Here is a 22415-nt window from a genome sequence, read left to right on the forward strand (position 1 = left end):
ATTATCTTATCTTCAATTTTCTGTTCAGTATACTTTATGGAAATTGCAAAATATAAAGTGAAAATCTGTTTAGATGATGGTGAAAAAAATATATTTTTTTGTTATGTTGAATTATGTCACATGTGGTAAGTGATACATTCTATTCAAATACACTACCCCTTTTCTTGTGAATTTCTTTTTTAAATAAGAATCAATCAATAAGTTGTAGTTTTCTGTTTCAAACTATTTTGCTCTTGGATTGTGAATCCAACATTTGTGAAATAATAATTTTAAGATTTTTTTAATGATTTTATACCCACATCTTTTATGAAAAAACTGACTTTGTGATTGCTATGTATTTATTTAAAAAAAATCTATTATTCTAAGACTAGTATCTAAACATCAACATGCTGTGTTTGAAAGTTCAATAATATCGGCATCTCGTAAGACAGAATCATTGGATTCTATTAATCGCTCTGTTTCAGTTAAGTCCCGTTTTACTTCTTCTTTTTCGTCATCCCACACTCCAGTTTCTGTACCAGCATTTCGTCTCCTATCCTAAAATTGAGAAGTTGATATTTTAAAAGAAATATTGCATAAAGATTTTAATACCAAACAAATTTTTTTTATTGAATGTCCAAAATCAATAAACTCATGAAATCATTCTCCCACTGAGATGAGTCTACCATGCTACACTAAGTGTTTCACTTTGTTTCAGTGTGTGTGGAGGGAGGAGCAGTAAAATGGATTTACAATATTTTAATATCAGAACATATGCATCTTTAATTTCAAGTAATGTAAATTTATGAAAGAACTTTAATTTCCTTCATATTCTGATATTTATGAACATGGACAAAAGAGTTATTTAGTTCCTAGTTCTCATACAATTAGTTGTTAGTATAATAAAATATACAATAGGAAAGTCACATTTGTTAAATGATTTAACAAATTCCTCATTAACTGTATTTGACAACATATAAATAACATTTGATTTTTAAACAAACTTAAGAATGTTTTTATTTTAATGAATTTTTCTTTCTTTTTTTTTTTAAATTTTAAATGCAGTATTTTCAAAGTCTGGATTATAATTAATAACAGTCAGTTATTATTAATGTACTCAATGAATGGTTTAAAATCTTTATTTTTTTCTTGTATCTATTTAAGACATGGATTTTCAATTCCATTACGCTTCTATTTATTACAGCAATTTATTTAAAGTTTTCGATGTAGCTTTTAAAGCTCAGGGCTATTAGATATTTTGAGAATAGAATCGATACATTGTAGATACAGTCCACATTTAATGTTCATTGTCTAAGGTTTAATGAGCTTGATGTTGAATCTCAAAGAGAAATTATCAATTTAATTATTTTATTATTATTAATGTTATTATTATTATTATTATTTTGACAATTAAGGAGAAAAATTACATTATTCAACAGTTATTTAATATCTAATACACATTAAAAATCAAGCAAGAAATTACATAACAGAACACAGAACATTTCCTGAAGATTAAATAACATAAGATTACATTTTGTATAACATACATTGTACAAAATGTTTGACAAATGAACCAGTATGTTTTTAAAGTGCCAAAATAAATTTTTCACTTCATTAAACCACAGCTTTCAAACATTTTATGCATTTTAGAGTTTACATGTACATTGTGATTAGATTTTTGGTAATGAAAACTCCTAAACAGAAAGTTTTTGTTGTTTTCATGTGTTTTTTCCCCCTTTTGTATAAGGTGAGTTCTGGTAAGTGCATACCCTAATTTTCAAAGATCAGTTTCTGAAATGGTGCTCTGTTAAAAAATCTTGTACGTTTACCAAATTTTTAAGGTTCATTTTTAGGTCCTTTCTTAAGGTTTTCAAGTATATACTATGGCAATTAAACCACAAGCAGAAGCTTTAAGATCTCTTTTAAGGCCCTTCTTCTAAAGGTCGCACTTTCAAGGCGTGGTGGGGTAAGTGTGAGCCTTGGCCATTTTCATCATGCAATTATATTTACATTGAATTGAGCATGAAGGTTACACTGTATTAATGAATTTTAAAGTATATTTTCAGTTAGAAACCTATACATATAGTTTTTGTATACAATTATGATTTTTAAGATTGACTTGATCTCTCTTATACACATTTTGATTTGCCCAATTTACAGAAGACATGGTCCAAATCTCCTTTCTTGAATTTCTAAATATTTAATTACTTCATATTTTCTGATTTCTTCGGATAGTAAAGTTTATCATTGATTGCTTTTAAACTCATTTCTGTTTCATAATCATTGCTTTCATTAAAACTCTCTGTATTCTTTCTACCAGTTGAAGAATCGCAGTAACTCTACCTAACAAAGATATGCAACCTCGCCTAGCCTTTAAATGGTCAAAAAAAGTTCATTTTGGAATGCCAAACTACCTAACTGCTGCGTTGAAATTATCTAACTGACACCTTATTTTTCAGTTTTTAAAGACTAACGTTGCTTATAGGTTATCCTTCAAATACGATTTCTCTTGATCCATTCTTTCGAGCATAGGTTGTCTCCATTTTCCGAATTGAATGCACGACTGGAAATTAGTAGAAGTAAGTTATTGAAAAGGGTAAATAAAGAATGAACTCAAAATAGAAATTATTAGCAAAATAAAAGGCAAATTGCATGGGGTTGCACTTGCCCCACAATATGAAATGCACTTACCCCATCTTACTTTAAACAAAGGGAAAGTGCAACCCCTCTTATAAAGTCTTTTAACAGTATTTAATTAAAACATACCATGTATGTTAGTAGTAACTTGTTACTAAAAAGTACAACGTCCACTTGCTGACTTCAGTTGTTTAATATGACAACAAAATAAACTAAACTCCAACCTTCCCAATCTTCACATTAGAGTTCTGTACAAGACATTGAAGTTATCACTGATTGTGTTTTATCTATGAGTACCAGTGCCAATCTCTACTTACAGGAATTATCACTAGACATTCTCCCAACATATTCAATGCCTGGCAGAAGTCTTTTCAGGTCAGCATTCCCAAAATTCTCAGGGGATGCACTTACCCAAGCTCACCTTATACAAAACTATTTTTACTGCAACTACAATGAAATTAGTCTTCTAGAACTACTTGAAACTATGTAACAGCATTTTTTTTTTTTTTCAGAAGAAGCATGCATTTTCACATTTTTTTTCTGAAGAAAGAAAACTTTCAGAATTCTGTAATGAAATTATTTAAACAAAATTGGTACAGTGCAGCTTCCATTCATCTAACAATTGATTTTTCGAGTCACTTTACATGCCATGTCGCAAAAAAAAAAAAAGAGAGAAGACTAATTACAAGAACAGGGTTTATAAAAAGACCTATAAAGCAATGCTTATTATGTTCTTTTCTGAAAATGATATCATTTAAATAATTTTAGTTGATCAGAACATGTTTGGGTACAACAGAAAATTGCCTAATTTACAGGATCAATAGTCTCTCTGTAACTACATTTATGTCCATGCAGTAGAGCATTAATCACCCTAATATTAAACAACCGAAACATTAAGTTAAAAAGTACCATATTGTGTGGAAAATTCAAATTTGCATACCTTGTAACAGGTTTGCTAATCTTGTCCATAAACAAAATGAAACTTGAAACATTTTGTTAAATTAAAAAATTTAATTGTAGGTTAAAATTCAAGCATAATTTTGAACTTTTTTAAATAGTCAGTTCTTCATGTTATTTGTAAGACATGATATAAAATAAGTTTGATATAATTTTTACTGCTTTGTATTGTTCCTACAATGTTGATACAGCTGGGTCATTCCATGTAAAGTGATCCAAAATTTGAGAATTTTTTTCACTCACATTTTTGTAGTTTGAAATTTGGCTCGTCGATTGTACCCTTCAAGGTAACCAGAAGTCCAAATTTTTAGAGTTTTATCTCTTTTATTTATGAGACTTTAGAAAAACCTTCTTTTTTCATGGATGCTTGAATATAAAATGGAGGATAACTCAGCACTAAATAAAAGAAAGATTTGGTAAAAAGCATCTTTAAGTACATTAGTTGCTGTTTGATATGATATGCAACATGACAAATTTTGTAAAAATTTTCATTTTTAAAATTTTTCATTTAAATTTAAAATTGAAATTTTTCAGAAAACATATAATGAATTTTAAAAAAAAATCCCAAAAATTTTTGTGTATTTTATCTTCATTTGTGAAAAATTTCAAGTTGGGATCTCAATGGGATCATATTTTTATGAATTTTTGAATAAAATTTGGTTTAAGAAATAATGATATTTTTCAGATTCTATTTAGTTAAATATGGGATTCTCTAACTGGTGATGGTCAAATGAGTAGTAAGTAAACATGACTATGCTTGAACTGAACTGGCATGAACTTGTAAATTGGTAAACCCCCCCCCCCCCCTGCCACCACTTTTATTCTTTTTTTTTATTTTTCAAAATGTAATAAAATAAAATAAAACAAAATGAATAGTAAACTTATTAGAATGTGGTAAATGTTCTTCTTTAAAACAAGATGAAGTATATCCCCTACTCTCTCCCCCCCCAAACATACAATTAACACTATGTATCATGCCTTACCTGGGGATTGAATTGAGAATTATTTTTACCCCTTATGTTTTCTTTTTTTTTTCAGACCAAGTGCTCTTTTTTAGATCATAATTTCACAAAGTGTACTTGATTTAATTTAATATCTGATAAGGAAAGTTATGTTTCATTTCATTCCCTACTGCATTACCAACCTTCAATTTGAAAAGGAGGAAAGAAATAGTTTGCTCCAAGATCATAGCAAAATAGTGTTTCCCCCATGTTGTTTTAATGTATTTTTCATTCTTTTCACACAAAACTACAAATACATCAAAATATCAGATCATATGTCTGTCCACACAACTGTTTTCTACAACATCTAGAGTGCAACTGTTTTTTCTTTTCTTTATTGCTTGTTTTGTTTTTAATTTCTGTTGTGAAGAAGAGTAATGCAATGAGATCTATCTATACATACATTAAAAGCAGTTATAGATCAAACCAACTTTGCTCTTTTGAGCATAACCTTTCATGTTGTTAAGCTTCATTCCAGATTGCTCCCCCCCCTCATTCTATACCATCCTACTTTCAGAAGGAAAAAAAAGCTGCAAATGAGTGTGGTTCAGTGATGTTTCCATCAATTTTTCTGAGTGTATACTACCAGTAATCCACTATGCACAATATGTGTTTGCATCATATAGATAATATGTTTTAAAAAATGTTTGAGAACATACAGAGTATCAGGGGTGCCCATGCCCCCCATGCTCAATGGAACAAATTCCCCCCCCCCCAAAAAAAAAACTTTCTCACTTTCGAATCGGGTGAAACGTAAGTTTTTAATGTGTCTAATTTCCAGTCAGATTCATGGAGGGGGGGGGGGGAGCGCTAACAAATACCTTTTTGAACTGAAATATTGTTGGATTGTTGACTCACCTTGCCTTCCCAAATTTTACAATGTGGACCTAGGGTAAACAAGTTTTTGGTACCCCTGAATTTTGCTACTCCTCATTTATTTATTTTTTTTCGAATGTATGAATAGTTACAGGGAGAGTGGATTAAACTTTCTGGCTCGGGATGGAGTCATTACTAGATGTGTACAATATGAATCTTGAAACGGAAATTTATTGTCACTTAGATAGGGGGTTTCTCACAAGGTAAATTTTCGAAATTGTAGTTTTTAAATTACAGTTTTGGTGATGTTAGGGGGATAAATGGTTTGGTGCCCCCTTCCCGGTAATTTTTCAATATTGACACTTTAAAAGCGCAATTGTAGATAGTCTAACATTGTGTTAAGAAGGGCTCTCCTTTGTTTTCATAATTGTAGTTCTAAAAACGCAGTTTTAGACTAACTGTGGTAATGTTTGGGAAAGAAGATATACCAGAGCTCGCCTCAGGGAAATTTTCAAAATTAAAGTCTTAAAAATGCTATTTATGGTTGGGGGAAAAGCCATTTTCTGAAATTGAAGTTCTAAAATCGCAATTCTAGCTGACCTTTGAGACGTTAAAAAAAGTTTTCGGAAGCTCTCCTGAAATTTTCTCGAAATTGAAACTCTGAAAACCAGTTTTAAGACATTTTTTCAATAATGTTGACTGGAGTGGGGGAGGGAGAGGGGCGCTTCATCTAAATGTTCAAACTTGTTGCTTTAAAAACACAGTTTTGATGGATCTTGATAACGTTAGTGGAAGGTGAATTTCGGGTGCCATTCCCCCAGCAATTTTTTGAAATTGATACTCCAAAAACGCATTTCTAGGCTTGTCTTTGATTGTGTTAAGGAAAGAGGGGGGAATCAGGGGCTCTCTCCTATAATTTTTTCAAAATTGCAGTACTAGAAATGCAGTTTTAGATGACTCTTGGTGATAAAGAGGGTGTTATTCTGCCGTTACAGTGGGAGCGCTCTCCTGGAAGTTTTCCAAAATTGAAGTTGCATATTCAAAAAAGATGGATCAAACACACCGTGACAGATATTTTTTGGAAATCCTCAAAAATGGATTCAGCTATTGAGCATACATAGAAAATCAGAACTCGAAAATTTTAACGAATCAAATATCCATCTACACATATCAGATATAGAAAAAAAAGTAAATATGATTTATTAAAAAATAATTTTAACACTTTCAGAACAGACTGTTCTACTTCCATTAGCAAAAACCAAAATCACTGAAAGTTTTAATAAAAATCATCTATGATAAATTGAAACTTCATAAGCTTAAGCTAGTTAATGAAGAAAATATATTGATTGTCAACTGGAGGGATAAAAAATATGTTATTTGCCAATTTCAAAACTGTAGTTCTTAACGATTGTCAAATGAATCAATGAAAGAGTAGAGCATACTGGTCAGAATTATTAGAAACAATAAAACATTTTTAACCTCTCTCCCTCTCATCACTGTTGCATGTATTCATCATGCAGAATTGCGCTACTTCCAGAAAATTTATGAAAAATTGAAAAAAAATCAAATCGTCTAATTCTGCTTTGAAACGGACACCAACTCCATGCCGTCTGTGATGTTCCCTTCATTGATAAAGAGACATGGTCATTAAATTTTGGAAAGAGTACCAGAGCTGTTGCTAAGTCAAAAAAAACTGGGGGGGGGGGATGCTTTTGGCGGCCCCTTAGTTGTTTCAAACGCATGTTTCAATATGCAGAGAGAGAAGATTTGGCTTCTGGTTTAGCAGAGATAGTCATATTACTAGACCTTTTAGTACTAGCAGTATAAATTTAATCATAAGGATAATATTCAGTTAGAATTAGGGGGTGTCGGAGGGCTACCTTCTAGCATTATTTTGAAATTGAAGACATAAAAATGCAGTTTTCGACTATATTTTAAGTTTGGGAGGAAGTGGAGAGGAGGTCCAGGATAGACTCTCCCGACATTTTTTTCCAAATTTAAGTTCACAACACAATTGTGTGTTGTATTTAATTATGTTCAGAAGAGGGGGTCCGGGGGATGTCTCCCGCGAATTTTCAAGATTGCTATTTGAAACACTGTTTTAGACTACCTTTTTGTGATGTTAAGGAAGGAAATAACTTGGGGTCATCGTTCTATAATTTTTCAAAATGCAAAGTTCAAGCACGCATTCCCAATTGTGAATTATTTCTTATTGTGCCAAGTAAAGGGGATTTCCAGGGCTCTCCCCCAGGAAAAATTTGAAAATTGTAGTTCGAAAAATGCAGTTTTAGAGATCTATTGTGATATTAAGGGAAAGAAAGATGCAAGCGCCCCCACCCCCAAAATTTTTTTAAATTTTGAAGCCTTAAAAACGCAATTGTAGACTTTTTTTGCTAAAATTTAGTGCATCGCCAATTTTTTTTAAAAGTAAAACTCCGAAAACGTAATTTAAGCCAACCATCGATGAAAGGGGGGGGGGGAGTTTTGAAAGGGATCGCGATCAGAAATGTTTCGTAATTGAAGCACTAAAAGCGAGATTTAATTTAGATCTGTTGAAACCGCAGTTTTAGAAGATTTTTGGTAATGTTAATGGGTGGAGAGATTTGGAGTCCTCCCCTTTCAAATTTTTAAAATTGAAATTCAATTAATGCAATCGTAAATGATTTTAAATACTGTAGAAGGTTTTAGAGATCTTCCCCGAAAAATTTTCTGAGTTGAAGCTTTAACAATGAAATTTTTGAGGATCATCGGTAATATTTGGAGGATGTCAGTTTCGTTTCATCTCAGGGAGGTTTTTTAACATTAAAGTCCAAAAGACGAAATTTATTCTGCCTTGAATAATAGTTAATAATTAATTGAGAGGGCGTTTCTCGGAGGTTACATTGGAGAAGCACTCTCACGGTTTTTTCAAAATTGCAGTCCTAAATACTCAGGTGTAGGCCATCCTTAATGACCTTAAGGTAAGGGATGGTGTTTGAGAAAGTTTTCTTGGGATTTTTTCACAACCTAAGTTTTAAAAACTCACTTCCAGGCCAGCTTTGGGGATGTAAAAAGAAGGGTTTGGAGTTCCCTACTCTTCCTTTCAGTTTGGCTACGTCCCTCCTATCTTCATTGTAAATTTTAATTATTGATAAACATATTGTGGTAATATTTTCTTTCAATTTTCCTTTGCCAAACACGGTTATTTGCTTGGATTTTCCATAGTAAAGTTTTCAATTTCCCGTCTAATATTTTTGTTTTCTTGCAAATACAAGCGTTTTTAGCCTTAGAAAAGGGACTTTTAACATTTTGAACGAATGAGGTAATTTTCTGTGGTGCCTTAGGTCTCTATTCCACTTCATTTTATTTTAAATATGCCACCTGCATCTCTTGATCAAGCTTTGATTTACTTACAATTTTTACATTCAAACATTTGGAACTTTTGGTGTGAGTCTTCATTACACAATACTTTGAATCTCTCTTAGCATTTAACATTTTTTTTTCTCTCTCTCTCTCTATTTCAAATTTCTTTCGGCGACCCATACATTTTTCTCCACTTAGCAATGATTTTCAAAAAAAGAAACGTATGGGAATTTTTCGGCGACCAATATCCTATGGGCTGTCCTAATAAAGCTGTGATATTTATTTATATATATATATATATATATATATTAGGGTGTCCCAAGATATAATGGCGAAAAAAAAATTTGTGAAATCGAATACGCATACCCTCCAAATTTTTTCCATTTCACCTCAGAAACGTGAGAAAAAAGTTTTATTGCGATAAAATAACAGGAACCCGTGCCGACTTGAGGTCAAAGTTGGACCTGAAATCCTGTACAGCCACTACAGTGGAAAGATTGCTAACTGTATATTTCCTTACTACACGCGACATCGATTTATTTGATGCAGATATTTGCAACAATATTAGACTACAAGAAACATTACTGTACATATTTTTATTTCAATGTTTGCTTTTTGCAGTCAGGATAGAACTTCTGGTGCTCTTGAACACAAGGTAACAATTAGTTTTTGTTCCTCATCAGCTGTTAGCAAACCATGAAAGTCCTGCATCATTTTTACCGCTCTTTCAGCTACATCGTTTACTGCTCTAAGCATTGAGACCGTCTTTGTCCCCATCAAGGAATGAAATATTATTGACCATACCGTAAAAGCTGGATAAAGTTTTATAGAGCAGCTTTTGAGATAATTGGGTCCACATTATCTTACACTTTTTTCAAGAAGCACAAATCTTTGTTGGGTGCTTTGACTGCCAAAATGCATTGAAGCCATGTTTTCACGTATATTGTCACTACAAACAAGCAAACATCAAACAATGCTTCAATTTCCTTCGTATCTAATTTTAGTTGTGAACTAAATAGTAATAGTTTTAGGGAGTAAATCGCTCGAGCCATCCATCGAACTTGGTGCATGGCTCCCGGTGATCTTATTTTAAATTCATTTCCTGTATCTCCACCTAAAAATATGATAGGCAGTTCTATCAACTCTCGATAGTCATCCCTGACTGTAATATTAGTTAGTTCAGCACAGTAAAAGTCAAGCAAATTTTCCAAGTTAGGGTACAAGTTCGGAACAACTCCGCAGCTCCTCCATAGCAGTGTATTTTAGTGGAATAGATCAGTTCATATGTTTGACGGCGGCAAGCAAAGAAAAGCATTTCTCTATCAAATTTTTACTCAAGAATAGCGCAATAACCACTTAAAGGATCTGTTTTGGAAGCTGTAGTATCACAACAGAGAGTTTTGAACTTTGTCTTAGAGATTCCAATCTAAAACTCCCTTTCGAACAGCCTATGTTTGTTCTTTTCCTGTAGAATTATCCAGTTTAGACTCAGCAATGAGTTGTTCGTCACATCCATATGAAATAACTATAGATAAGCGATCTTCTTTTGATTTTTGAGCACTCAAAGCAGACAACAGTTTCATATCCCGAGGTAAATTCACTACATATGGTATACCATGTACTGAAAACCAATTTTTATTCTTTCCTCGTACTCCTTCCACTTTTCGGTTCGAATTCTTTGAATTGAAGATTTACCTATGGGAAATTTATCAATGTTACACCAAGTGCATCAATAGTAGCTTCAAGAATAAACACATAATCTCGTATACTTCGACACCTGTCCAATGCAGCAACTGACTTTGAAGTAATAAAATCGCTCCTCATTACATATCTACTTGTTCCAGGTTCTGGAATACTTGTTCCAGGTTCTGATATACTTGTTCTAGGTTCTAATAAACTTGTTCCAGGTTCTGATGAACTTGTTCCAGGTACTGATTTATATGTTTCAGGGAAATCTTCTGAATTAATATTTTCACTAGAGCTCGAAGAGGAATCTTCTTGTACAGGTTCATACAATTCCGAGGATGTTGAAGCGTAATCGTATTTCATGCGCCTGTTTTCTTCTTTGACAGCTCAAAGTCGAGCTCTTTCCTCTTTGATGGCCAGTTTTTTAAATAGAAGAAGCATGTGCAATATTGAATAAATCGTTTAAATTATTCTCAAATTCTTGTTGACTCTGCCTGAATACTCTTGCAGTTTCTTTGCATTTTTTAAAAAGTCTCTACAACTTTGATACAGGTTTTTAAGTATATTCACACAATTTGGCAACGATTTGGGGGAAATGCGTGCCTTTTCCCAAAAGATGATGCATTCCCGAATAGCGAGATTTGCACTTTCACTGATGGTTAAATTTACTTCTCGAATGTTATAAAACAAAACAGACAGAATTTGTCCGTTAGAGGAAAGTTTCAAGTCCGTAATTTGGTGTTTTACGACTTCTATTAAAAATATCTCTTTTTTCGAACTTTGAAATTCCACTGCCATGTTTCGTTCTCAATGGAAGGACTAGACTGCGCTCGCTGTCAGTAATGTATTCGTATCGACACATTTGACGGTTTGCAAATTGCCACGGATAAGCCCCCCCCCCTCTCAACATATGTTTTTCTGTTTTCATTTGTTTTCTGTGCACTATTTACAGCTGTTTTGAGCTTCACAAAGTATCGCTTCACCAGCGTTCGCTTGCTTATGAATACACGTGCTATATGCATGTTGAAGTCTTTAGGCGCAAGTCGGCACGGTTTACTTTACAATGGTTTTTTTATAAAAGGAAAAAAATAAGAGGGTATGCGTTTTAAAAAAAAGACTTTCATTTTTTTGGGACACCCTAATATATATATATATTTTAAATAAAAGTTAATAAAAGTGTTTGTAGCGTACGTTTCCGTGGCCCATACTTGGATACTCTTAATAAAAGAGAATCATGGATGTTCCTAAATTGTATTTTAAGATTACATTTTCTATTCAAATTTTACAAAAAGACTTTTTGTCACTATTGTTTTAATTGTTCTTTTATAATAACTTTTATTTTTGAAAAACAACAAAGAGTTTCCCTTTTTCTTCGTTAGTTGTATCACTAAAATGAAATTGATGGCGCCACTTTTGAAAAAAGGGGGGGGGGGGCGAGATGCTATGGCGACGGGCATGAAGAGTACATGAAAAAAGTATTATTAATGCGTCGATTTCTTGTTGAATGAGTTTAAATATTTTTTCTTTCCAAAGTTCAAAAATTTCATTTTCTAAAGAAAAAAAAATCCTTCTGGAAAAAAAAATCCCCCCAAAAAATTTTAATGGCACAACTTGCTCCATAATCTCCCCCTGTGGGCATCCCTGCAGAGTATGGAGTATAACCCTGGTTCTATTTGTCTGTTAAAGTTTTCCCAACTTTTAATGTTTGTGATTCCCCCCCCCCCCCCCCATTTATGAGCCTCAGTCATTTCTGATGATTGACAGCATTTGTTATGATAATTACTCTTAGGCACCAGCTTTCTTTTCTCCATTTTTTTTTTAATTTTAAAAACAGTTTGGAAAAAAAAAAGATAAAAAAGTGGTGGAGCGGCGGCGAGGGACACTTACCAATCTACAAGTTCATCCCAGCTCATATGAAGCATAGTAATGCTTACTTACTACTCACTAGACCATCACCCCCCCCCCCATTAAGAGAACCCCATATTAATCTAAACAGAAACTGGAAAATATCCTTATTTCTTAAGTTAAATTTTATTAAAAAATTCATAACAATATGATCCCATTGAGATCACAACTTGAAATTTTGCACAAATAAAGATAAAATACAGAAAATTTTTTGGTAATTAAAAAAAAATCATTATGTGTTTTCTGAGAAATTTAAATTTTAAATTTTTAATTTAAGTTTTTTAAAATGAAAGTTTTTACAAAATTAGTCATGTTGCATATCATATTGAACAGTGACTAATGTACTTTAAATGCTTTTACCAAATCTTTCTATCTACAGGGTTCATCATGAGAGTAATGAGCATTTACTGGCAAAATATATTTATTGATCGTAATTTGTACAAATGTTCAATATTCTTCAAAATACATTCTTCCTGCATCAATACACTTGAGGAGATGTGTTTGCCACGTCTGAAAGGCACTCTGAAACTCCTTGTTACAACAAGGTGTTGGGTGTTTTCCACGGTTTCCCAATGTTTTCCTTTCATCTCTCTCTTGAGTTGCGGAAACAAAAAGAAGTCACGTGGAGCTAAATCGGGACTGTAATGGGGGTGAGGGATCACCGGGGTGTTGCTCCGTCGGCGACCTCCTCCCGGCCCTCTTTGAAGGCTTTGTGCCACTTCCCAGACTGTGATCTTGAAATGCAATCATCATTGAAGGCTTCCTGCAGCATCTAGAATGTTTCGGTTACATTTTTTCCAAGCCTCACGCAAAACTTTATGGTGTATCGTTGTTCAAGCGAATGCTCTATAGCGTTATGTTACAAAAGTTGAAAACACACTTCAAGCGGAGGCACGTATCTCCGCTCACACTGCTTGAACTCAACTGACGACCGGATGCATTGAAAGGGCAAATCCGCTACCACATTTCCCAGCCGGTTTTACCGTGCTGCCATCAATCGTCGCGTCACAATAACATGCTCATTACTTTCATAATAGACCCTGTATATTTGGTACTGAGTTATCACCCATTTTATGTTCAAATATCTATGAAAAAGGAGGGTGTTCCGAAAAATCAAAGTCTCATAAATAAAAAAATAAAAGAGATAAAAATTTTGGACTTCCCTTGAAGGGTACAATCGATGAGCCAAATTTAAAAAAAATACAAAAATGTGATGGAAAAACTTTGGATCACTTGACATGGAATGACCCAGCTGTCTTTTTGTAAATGATCCGTCACTTGAAAAGCTAGTTTTCCAAACTACCTAAATTCATAACTGGACAATCTATGCGAGCGTCTTCCTAGGTGCTCAATACTGACCCCGTGGGTGCCTATGAAGATTTCAGGATCTGAAGGGGGTTGAGCATGCATGGAAAGGCTGACGCAATATTATTTCTGATTATTGTTACAGGCACGATAGTGATTATGAAACCACATGTTGTCGCCCCCCTGGGTAATCGACAACGCCGGGGGAGGGGGAAAGCAGTGGGGGAGCCATTTATTAAAATATTCATAACTCGCAAACTATTTGAGATAAAACACCGAAAAAGGTGGTAATCGACGCAGCAAAACAAAGGCTTTATAAAAGCTAAATATGATTATGGTCCTAACTTTGTTGGTTTCTGAGTAAAATTTCATTTTTTGCAAACAAGCAAAAAATTTGTATAAAGTATGCAAAACAAACTTTCTTTATCAAGATAAATTATAAAACAAAATTGCTTAATTATCTTTCAAATAAATAAAACCCTAAATATCATTATTCAGTCTGTTAAAACTATTTATGTATTGTTAATGCGTTCAAAAACGAAATGACAGTAGCAAGCTCAAACACGATTCACAGTATAGTTAAGGTTCTGTAGGAAGTTTTGAGCATGCGTGGAAAACATGATACAAAATTATTTCCGATTATTGTTACAGGCACTATAGTGATTATGAAAACACATGTCGTCTCCCCCCTCGGTGGTCAACATTCCCGGGGGAGGGGGCGCCGTTTACTAAAACACTCATAACTCGCAAACCGTAGGATGTAAAACACTGAAAAAAGTGGCAATAGATGTAACAGAACAAGGGCTTGAAAAACTTTAATATGTTTATAGTCCTATCTTTGTTGGTTTCTGAGTAAAATTCCTTTTTTCACAACCAAGCAAAAATTTTGAATAAAATATGCAAAAGTTTTTTTTTCTTCAAAGATTAGTTCTCCATTAAAATTATTAAACCGTTTAGAGAATCAATAAAGTATGAAAAAATGCATTAAAATGCCAAATAGAAATAGCAAGAAGCACCGCCTAAGTTAGCGCTTTGAATAAAGCGGCAGCATGTTAAGAAGAAAAATAGCCTTATCCTTATGACAAACCTTCCATTCTGCAGTTAACGAACTTATTCTAATTGTAAAGTATGCATTTATGGCTTTTGTTTTATAATAATTTTGTTATATACTGCTTTAAATTTGAGATTAACTAGGAAATCAGGCCCACAGTATTTTCAATTCAAATGTAATTTTAATTTATTTCTATTAATTTATATTTTTACTTTGGAAAAATGAATACTGCGGGTATTGTTTTATATAATTTACCCAACAGAGAACAATATTACAAGAAGTAATATGTACTAAATAAATAAAAAAAAAAAAATTAGAAGCTTCTTTGAGCTTATATCAAAACAAATATAAAAATAAAATTATAAACTAGATTTCTTTTTTAAAAAAATCACCAATTGAATAAAATTAGTAAAATAATGCATATTAAAAATAATTGTAGAATATCAATATGCATACATAAAGTGACTAAGATTTTTAGTATTAATATATCAGACATTCTAAAAGCTGAATTTCTATTAATACTAAAAATCTTAGTATCAATTAGCCCTTCTAGTTGACTTGTAATTATTCAATTGAATCGTTGTCTTCCGATTACTTTGTATTTCATGGGTTTATTCTTTAGCCTTAAAAGCACAATATTTACAGCAAGATGAGTTATTAATAAAACATTTACAAGATGATTATTTACAGTTCTTGCTTCGCAGGATGGAATTAAACTCTCTGGTAACACTGACTGCATCATCAGGTGTGGCTTTATTGTTTTATTTTCACTGAAGTGAAATCCAAACTTGGTGGACATTTAAAGTCTCTGCTAAGGTACAGGGGAATTGATCCAATAGTACAGTTCAGTAATACTTCTTATCACATGTTGACAGAAAGAATTGCAGGAGCATTGTCGAGAGCTGATATTATTTATTTCTGATGGAAATGACAAGAAATTAATATAATGGTTGCTGTCGCAAGAAATACCCCTTTTCTTGACAATTTTTTAAATACAGCCTCTAATAGTTGAAATTCGGAAGCACTCAGATATTGTTTAAATAATAGCTCTAGTGTACATAAAACTATTTCTGACATTTTTGATAAAGTGAAAGTATACTTTTTTGTTCCTATTTTACTTGTTGAATCGCAGGTGGAAAATGCGTGAAAAGCTTACAAAGTTTTAGATATTTTTTCTGTAACTGCTTCTGGAGCTAGATGCCATCTTAAAACTCTCTAATACTAGTGGCTAAGCTCATAAAATGGCAACCTTCTGGCCTTTAATAAAGGTCAATATGATATTGCCAATACAAAGTCATCAGTATCTAATCTATAAACTATTCGTTACTTTTTCCCTATTTTGCACTGACTCATATGCAGGAAAACATATTTTGTTGTGTGCTTCATCCTGGTTGGACTTGAGCATTTCAGAGAAATAAATTTATTACTTGAATCTCAGATTTTAAATAATATTCGTTTTCGTTTTCAGAGCTACCAGACACAGGAACGGATATGTTATTTGAAATGTATTTTAAAAGGTGCCTTTTATTATCAGGAATGGCTATGCACTGGTTTGGTACCTTATGAATTTTTATGAGCAAAAGGAGACTTTCCTGAACTTCTGGTTTTTAAGTTATGAAACGGCATTGCTGTAACAACCGTATATAAGGCCCACTCGTGTAGTTTGACTGTAGAAGAGAAAATATTACTTTTTTATTTGGAGATCTGCCAAATCTTTGCTACAGTTGATAGTAGTGTTTATGGACATTATGGATCAGTGTCATTCCATCAATAATTTGAACTTAGGGTATTTCTTCCAGAGTTTTTCAGCAAGAAGTTTCATTCTCAATTACATTCATGAAATTGAACCTCACACTTTTCTTCAGTAAACCATTCTGATGAGCCTAACCTAGCATAGGGCTTATTCTATAAGAATGTCTTCCAGATTTACTAACATCACTTTTGAGTTTACGTTTCCCAGTGTAAATGTTTTTTTTTTTTTTTGGTTTGCTTTTGCTGTTTTGCAGTTGCTATTGAAGACATTGTCATTGCAGGACTTCTCTGAATAAGAGATTATTCACATTTTCTTTAACGTTCTACTGAAATTTTGATGTTGCTTTTGTGACAATAGCCCCACTCACTGTGTTTCATACTCAGGTGTAAAGTTAGACATATAAGGGATGTCATGATCATTTATGAACTTAGTAATAAGTTTGACATCACTTTCTGCTCAATTCTCAATGCACAAACTCCTCCACCTCACCAGTAGGATGTTGGAATTTATCTCAAAATTCTTGTTGGGGTCGAAAAATGCCAGATTTAAAATGATACAATGAACCCCAATTTTGCATTGCACTTTCATTCCATGAACTCCAATGAGACCTTAGAAATGTACTTTAGAAGAGCTAATTTAGCACTGCTCCAAAACATGACCCGAGGCAACATTATTAAATTTTCCTGCTTTTATTCTTACAGAAAAATATCCTTGACTGAAGTCTACCTTTAACTCTTTAGGTTAACGGGATATATCTACTAGGAAAAATATACATCCCCTTGCATCGTTACCAAGATTTAACAGTAAAAGGAAAGGCACGATTATATTTTCATCACTGTCTGCTCTAACTCTCTTAACTCTAGGTTTCTAAAAGAATTTCAATAAATTATTCAAAATAGTTAAACCTCTATTTGAAGGTTTTGTAAGAAAGTGAATATCTTTCAAAAATTGTTTAAACACAATGAAAAAAAAGGCTCCTTTTCCGTAATTACTTCATACTTGCACGTTTTAATTTAAAAAAAAGTGCCATTGGGACCCATTCTAAGCAGTTATAATGCGTTAAATAATTACTTTAACTAGGACATTGTTTTGATATTATAGCAAAAAAAAACCCCGCCAAAACAAGGGAGCCACAAAATTTGCTTCGGTTTAAGTCAAGCCTTCAAGGTGCATTTCGCAAGCTTGTTATTTTCATGAATTACCTCAAACGCTTGTTGTTTGTTTTTTAACGCTTTGATAATAATTAAGTAATTTTAAACAAACTGGATAATGATGTTTCAGATTTTATTGGTCCTCAAAACAGTTAACTAATTTTGACACCTGAAAAAAAAAAAAAATTCATATTTTATTCAAAATTTTTGCTTGTTTGCAAAAAATGAAGTTTTACTCATAAAACAACAAAGATAGGACCATAATCATATTAAGCTTTTATAAAGCCCTTGTTTGGCTGCGTCGATTGCCACCTTTTTCAGTGATTTATCTCAAATAGTTCGCGAGTTATAAGTATTTTAGCAAACGGCTCCCCCCACACTGCTTTCTCCCCTCCCCCGAGGTTGTCAACCACCCAGAGGTGCGATGACACGAGGTTTCATAATCACTATCGTGCCTGAAACAATAATCAGAAATAATATTGCGTCAGCCTTTCCATGCATGCTCAACCCCCTTCAGATCCCGGTCTATAGGGGTTGATGAATCTTTGGGAATCAATAAGTAGTTGATGAAGGTATAGCAGTCAAAATACAAAGAAAAGCAAATTTAGGTTAAGAACTTTAATTCAGGTAGGAAATAAAGACCATAGTGCAACTGTAAGTGCACCCATGAGAAAAATTCGGAAATCCGAAATCACTGTTGAACTAATTTCAAAATGGCTCTGTTGAGGTTCACATTTTCAAAAAAAAAAAAAAAAAAAAAAGAAAGAAAAAAAGAAAACGTTAAAATAATTAGAAAATTGTTATAAACTTAATATAGATAAACTAAATTTACTTACTTCATCCTGCTTCTTAAACTTATCGAACATTTTATTATATGTACTTTTATCCTTCAAATTCTGCTCTTTAATTTTCTCATGGCAAAGTACGATGGAATTTTTAGCCACTTTATTTTCTGGACTCAAAGTACATAGTGTTTGAAAGTCTTTTAAAGCATCTTGACAGTCATTAATCATCATTTTAGCCTAAAAAAGTAAAATATCTAAAACATTACGTACATACACCAAGGTGGTAACAAAATTCTGGAAAAAAAAGTTCCCTTATAACTCCCTGATTCAGCTCCAAAAATTTCCCTGATTCTATAATTGTGACTATCACCCAGATCTAAAAATTAGAACCACATTAACATAGCCTACCTGCTGTTTTGGAAAGAAAAACAGTAGATTTTGGTTCATAAAAGTTTACTCAGATTAAAAAAAATAACAATTTTCATCAGCTGCATAAAGCAAAAATAAAATAAAAATAAAGTATCAGTATCAATAATTACCCATATGATAGTCAGAACTTTTGAGAAAAATAAAGAAAAATAAAGAGAAAAATATCTGATTTAGGGTTCTTTTTGCAAATTTTCATGATTTTTTGTCGGGCTGAATCTTAAGAGTTTGTTTGAAAAGGGTCGTACAGACACACAAAAAAAGTGTTTTTATTGTGTCTGTATGAAGAGAAATTTCAGCGAAGTGATTTGGTGATTGCAAATTATAATTTTCCCTGGTTTTTTGAAAAATTTAAAAAATACCCTGATAACTCCGAGATTTTTTCCAGAAATTAAACTTTCCCTAAGAATTCCCTGATTTCCAGGTTGTGTTACCACCCTGCACACATAATATTATACTGCAGTCTACACTAAATATTTAGACATTGCTTAACTCGATTTTCCACTTATGTCAAAGTTTTTGGATGGTCCTTAATTGCTATAAATGTTTACTGATGGAACTTTTGCCCCAAAATAGTTTCATTAACTAGTCCCTTTTGTTTGTTTTTAAGTTCCAGACAGAATCAGTTCCCAGCTTTGAGCGAACCTCCCTGGTTTTGAAAAATGAATCTTTTCACTTGTAAGTGGGCATGGTTTTGGCTACAATTTGCATTGAGTATAACCCTTTGCCGCCATCCCCCCCCCCCCCCCGCCTGGAAAAATTTCAAATGACAGGCATGGTTATAACAATCTTTAATAGTATAAGGGTTTTTCGAATATAAATATACAACAAGCTAACCTTAGAACAAATGTTTGAAAAGAAAAATGTAATTACTGATGTGCCAGAACATTTTACATGCAAACAGGTTTAACTGATTTTAGAGATAATTTACAATACCAATTTAAGTGAAATACCTTTCCTCTTCTGAAAAGACCCTTTTCATTATCAGGATCAATTTGCAGAGCTTTATCACAATACTTTATGGCTTCAAAATAATTTTCCATTTTTAACAAACACAGGGCTATGTTTAAAAATCCTGATAATAATAAAGATCTTCTAGACTCTTGAGATTCTTCAGGCACACCAGGCTCCTTTTCTAATAAAGTAGGTATCCATTTAAATTGACGCAGAGCAACTCTGTAGTTTCCAGACTGAAAATAACAAGAAAAGTATAATGTATAATTTTTTATACTTATCAAAAATAGTATAGAAAAACTATTTTTAAGAGTTATTTTTACAATTTAGAGACTGAGATAACAGGCTTAACTATAAAATGTTACTTTCTTACTAAGTTGCTACACATTTACATACACACACACAATTAAAAGGTAAATGTCTTATGTTGTACCGATTCTCCTGGGAAAATCTCAATGCATAAAATAATTTTTATGCTTCACCAATAAAACACAAAGCAGTTTTATAAATTCTAGAAACTGCACATAACATACTGGTATTTTAAGAAGACAATTTTATTTTTCATTTAAGTTTTATTTTATTTTTTACTTATTTTTATTGCTGTTTTCACAATCGCAAAAAAACATCATCCATTTCCATTCTCTATCCATAGTCCTTTTTGTGCAAAAATAGTTTAGGAACTAGTATTATTCAGGCTAGGATACTCCACAATCATAACAACTGATATGATTTCGAAAACTCAGATGAAATGTTGAAAACAAATCCTACAATTGAGTAACTCTATTCTTCAGACCGCTGCCTATTTTTTCAGTAGAGATTTATTGCAATCCAAAACTTCCTCGATACATTTTAGATTGATGAAATGTTCTTTAAATCTTTAAAAACCAAAGATAAAGCTTGGGAACTAAGGTTTAAAAATTGATATAACTTGAACCAATTCAAATGCGACTAGACTGAAATATTTTTCAAAAGGGCACAACAAACTGATGAGCTTATATGTCCTTCACACAAAATAAAACTGTAAAGAGTTGAAAGTAATGGTTAAAGCAAAATTATTGACCTCCACATCGCATAGTATACAAAAATTAGCAAGTTTTACAGAAGTGCATACAAATGGTTTTCAAAATGCATAAAAATTGGGGCTTGCATGTGAAAGTGTAATGAAAAATGGAATACATAAATTTTTTGCCTAATGCGTAAAAGTTGGAGGATGTGTTAGCTGCTTTTTTTTCTCCAAAATAATAGTAAAATGGATAAAAGTGTTGAATCCTATAATGAAGAATTCAGGATAAAACTTTGCTGTTTAACTTTTCAATGGGGTGAATAGTAAAAAACATAGTGAATAAAAAAAAGTAACGTAAACAAAAAGTCTTTAATATTATCATTATTATTATTTTATGCATTTATTTTAACTGACAATTTGTTCAAATAACCTTCTTGGGATTTGTTTGTCTATTTCATTTGATTTGTAAGAGTATTAAATGAATCACATATAAACAAAAAGTAAAAACAAGAAGATTTCAAAAGGTACAGCACATACTTTAAAAAATGAAGTTCCTTTCTCCTTTGATTGTTGAGCTTTTTCAAATTTTTCGTCAGTATTCATTTCCCAAATATCTTTAGCCTGAAAGAGAATATCAAATTAGGGATGCACCGGATAGTGATTTTGCCGGATACCGGATATCCGATGCCCTCTTACCTGCCGGATTCGGATACCCAGCATTTCGATTGCATTGCATGTTCGCATATTTTTCTACAACGCCGTTTCAAAACAATAAATCAAACTTCTTCCACATATCATTTCTTTAAAAACATGTTAAGTACATTCAAATGTACTTTTTTAGAGCCTCTCTGTCTTAATTTAGGAATTGTGCTATATATAAAATGAAACATTAAAATATTGTTTTATTTCGACAGATTTTTTCGAAAGAGACAAACTTTCGGCAAAAATTAATTCTGTATGTAATGTACACATGGTTTAAACTTTTAATTATTCATAGTTGAAATCTTAAAGGTCGTACAATGAGTCGTATGTGTTATTAGATTTGAATGACGTGTAGAAATTTTTTTAAACTTCATCATAAAGTAATACATTTTCTTGTTTCCAATTTAGAAATCACAAAAAAAAAAAAAACTTTGCTTTGAAATCATTTTTATTACAGATAATACATGTGTAAAATTTTTCTAACATACAAGTTAAAAAAGAAAATATTAAAACAGGGCCAGTTTGAGTCAAAAAATAAATAAATAAACTTAAATAATCAGCTTAAAATTTTACTTTAATTCCAGAAATAAAGGTACATTTTCTCTAAAGATGCAAATTAGCATCTTAAATACAGGGGTGCCCCCCCCAAGAGCAAGAGCGCACCCCCTAAAACCATAAATACCCCCCCAAATAAAGAGAATATACACCTAAAACACCCCCCCCCTTCTTTTTTCAGGTAGATTTCAACTCATTTTTACGGAAGTGGAATAATTTAAAAAAAGGGGAGAAAACTTTTACGGATAACTAAAAATGGAAAAAATACAAACGCAACACAAAATTTTGGATATAAATGAATGCAATGAAAGGATTTTAGCATGTGTAGAAATATACAAGCAAATATAATTTCGAAAATAGTTTGTTTGTACAACTGCGCGCGCTGGGTGCAAGCATCGACTACGTCA

The 22415-nt window shown here is 32.4% G+C and overlaps 1 protein-coding gene across 1 annotated transcript in view; it reads right to left on the minus strand.

The window, feature by feature from the left end:
• Window positions 1-305: 305 nt before the first annotated feature.
• LOC129218158 (peptidyl-prolyl cis-trans isomerase FKBP4-like) overlaps window positions 306-22415 on the minus strand; it is a 31881-nt gene continuing 9771 nt past the window's right edge. Inside the window, exons 4-7 of the mRNA XM_054852373.1 lie at window positions 21289-21372; window positions 19748-19984; window positions 18420-18605; window positions 306-537 (exon numbers count right to left, since the gene is read on the minus strand). Of these exons, the coding sequence (XP_054708348.1) occupies window positions 382-537; window positions 18420-18605; window positions 19748-19984; window positions 21289-21372 (663 nt within the window). The 3' untranslated portion in view covers window positions 306-381. The remainder of the gene's footprint in view (window positions 538-18419; window positions 18606-19747; window positions 19985-21288; window positions 21373-22415) is intronic.

The sequence above is a fragment of the Uloborus diversus genome, chromosome 3, assembly GCF_026930045.1.
Source record: "Uloborus diversus isolate 005 chromosome 3, Udiv.v.3.1, whole genome shotgun sequence".
Taxonomy (NCBI): Eukaryota; Metazoa; Arthropoda; class Arachnida; order Araneae; family Uloboridae; genus Uloborus; species Uloborus diversus.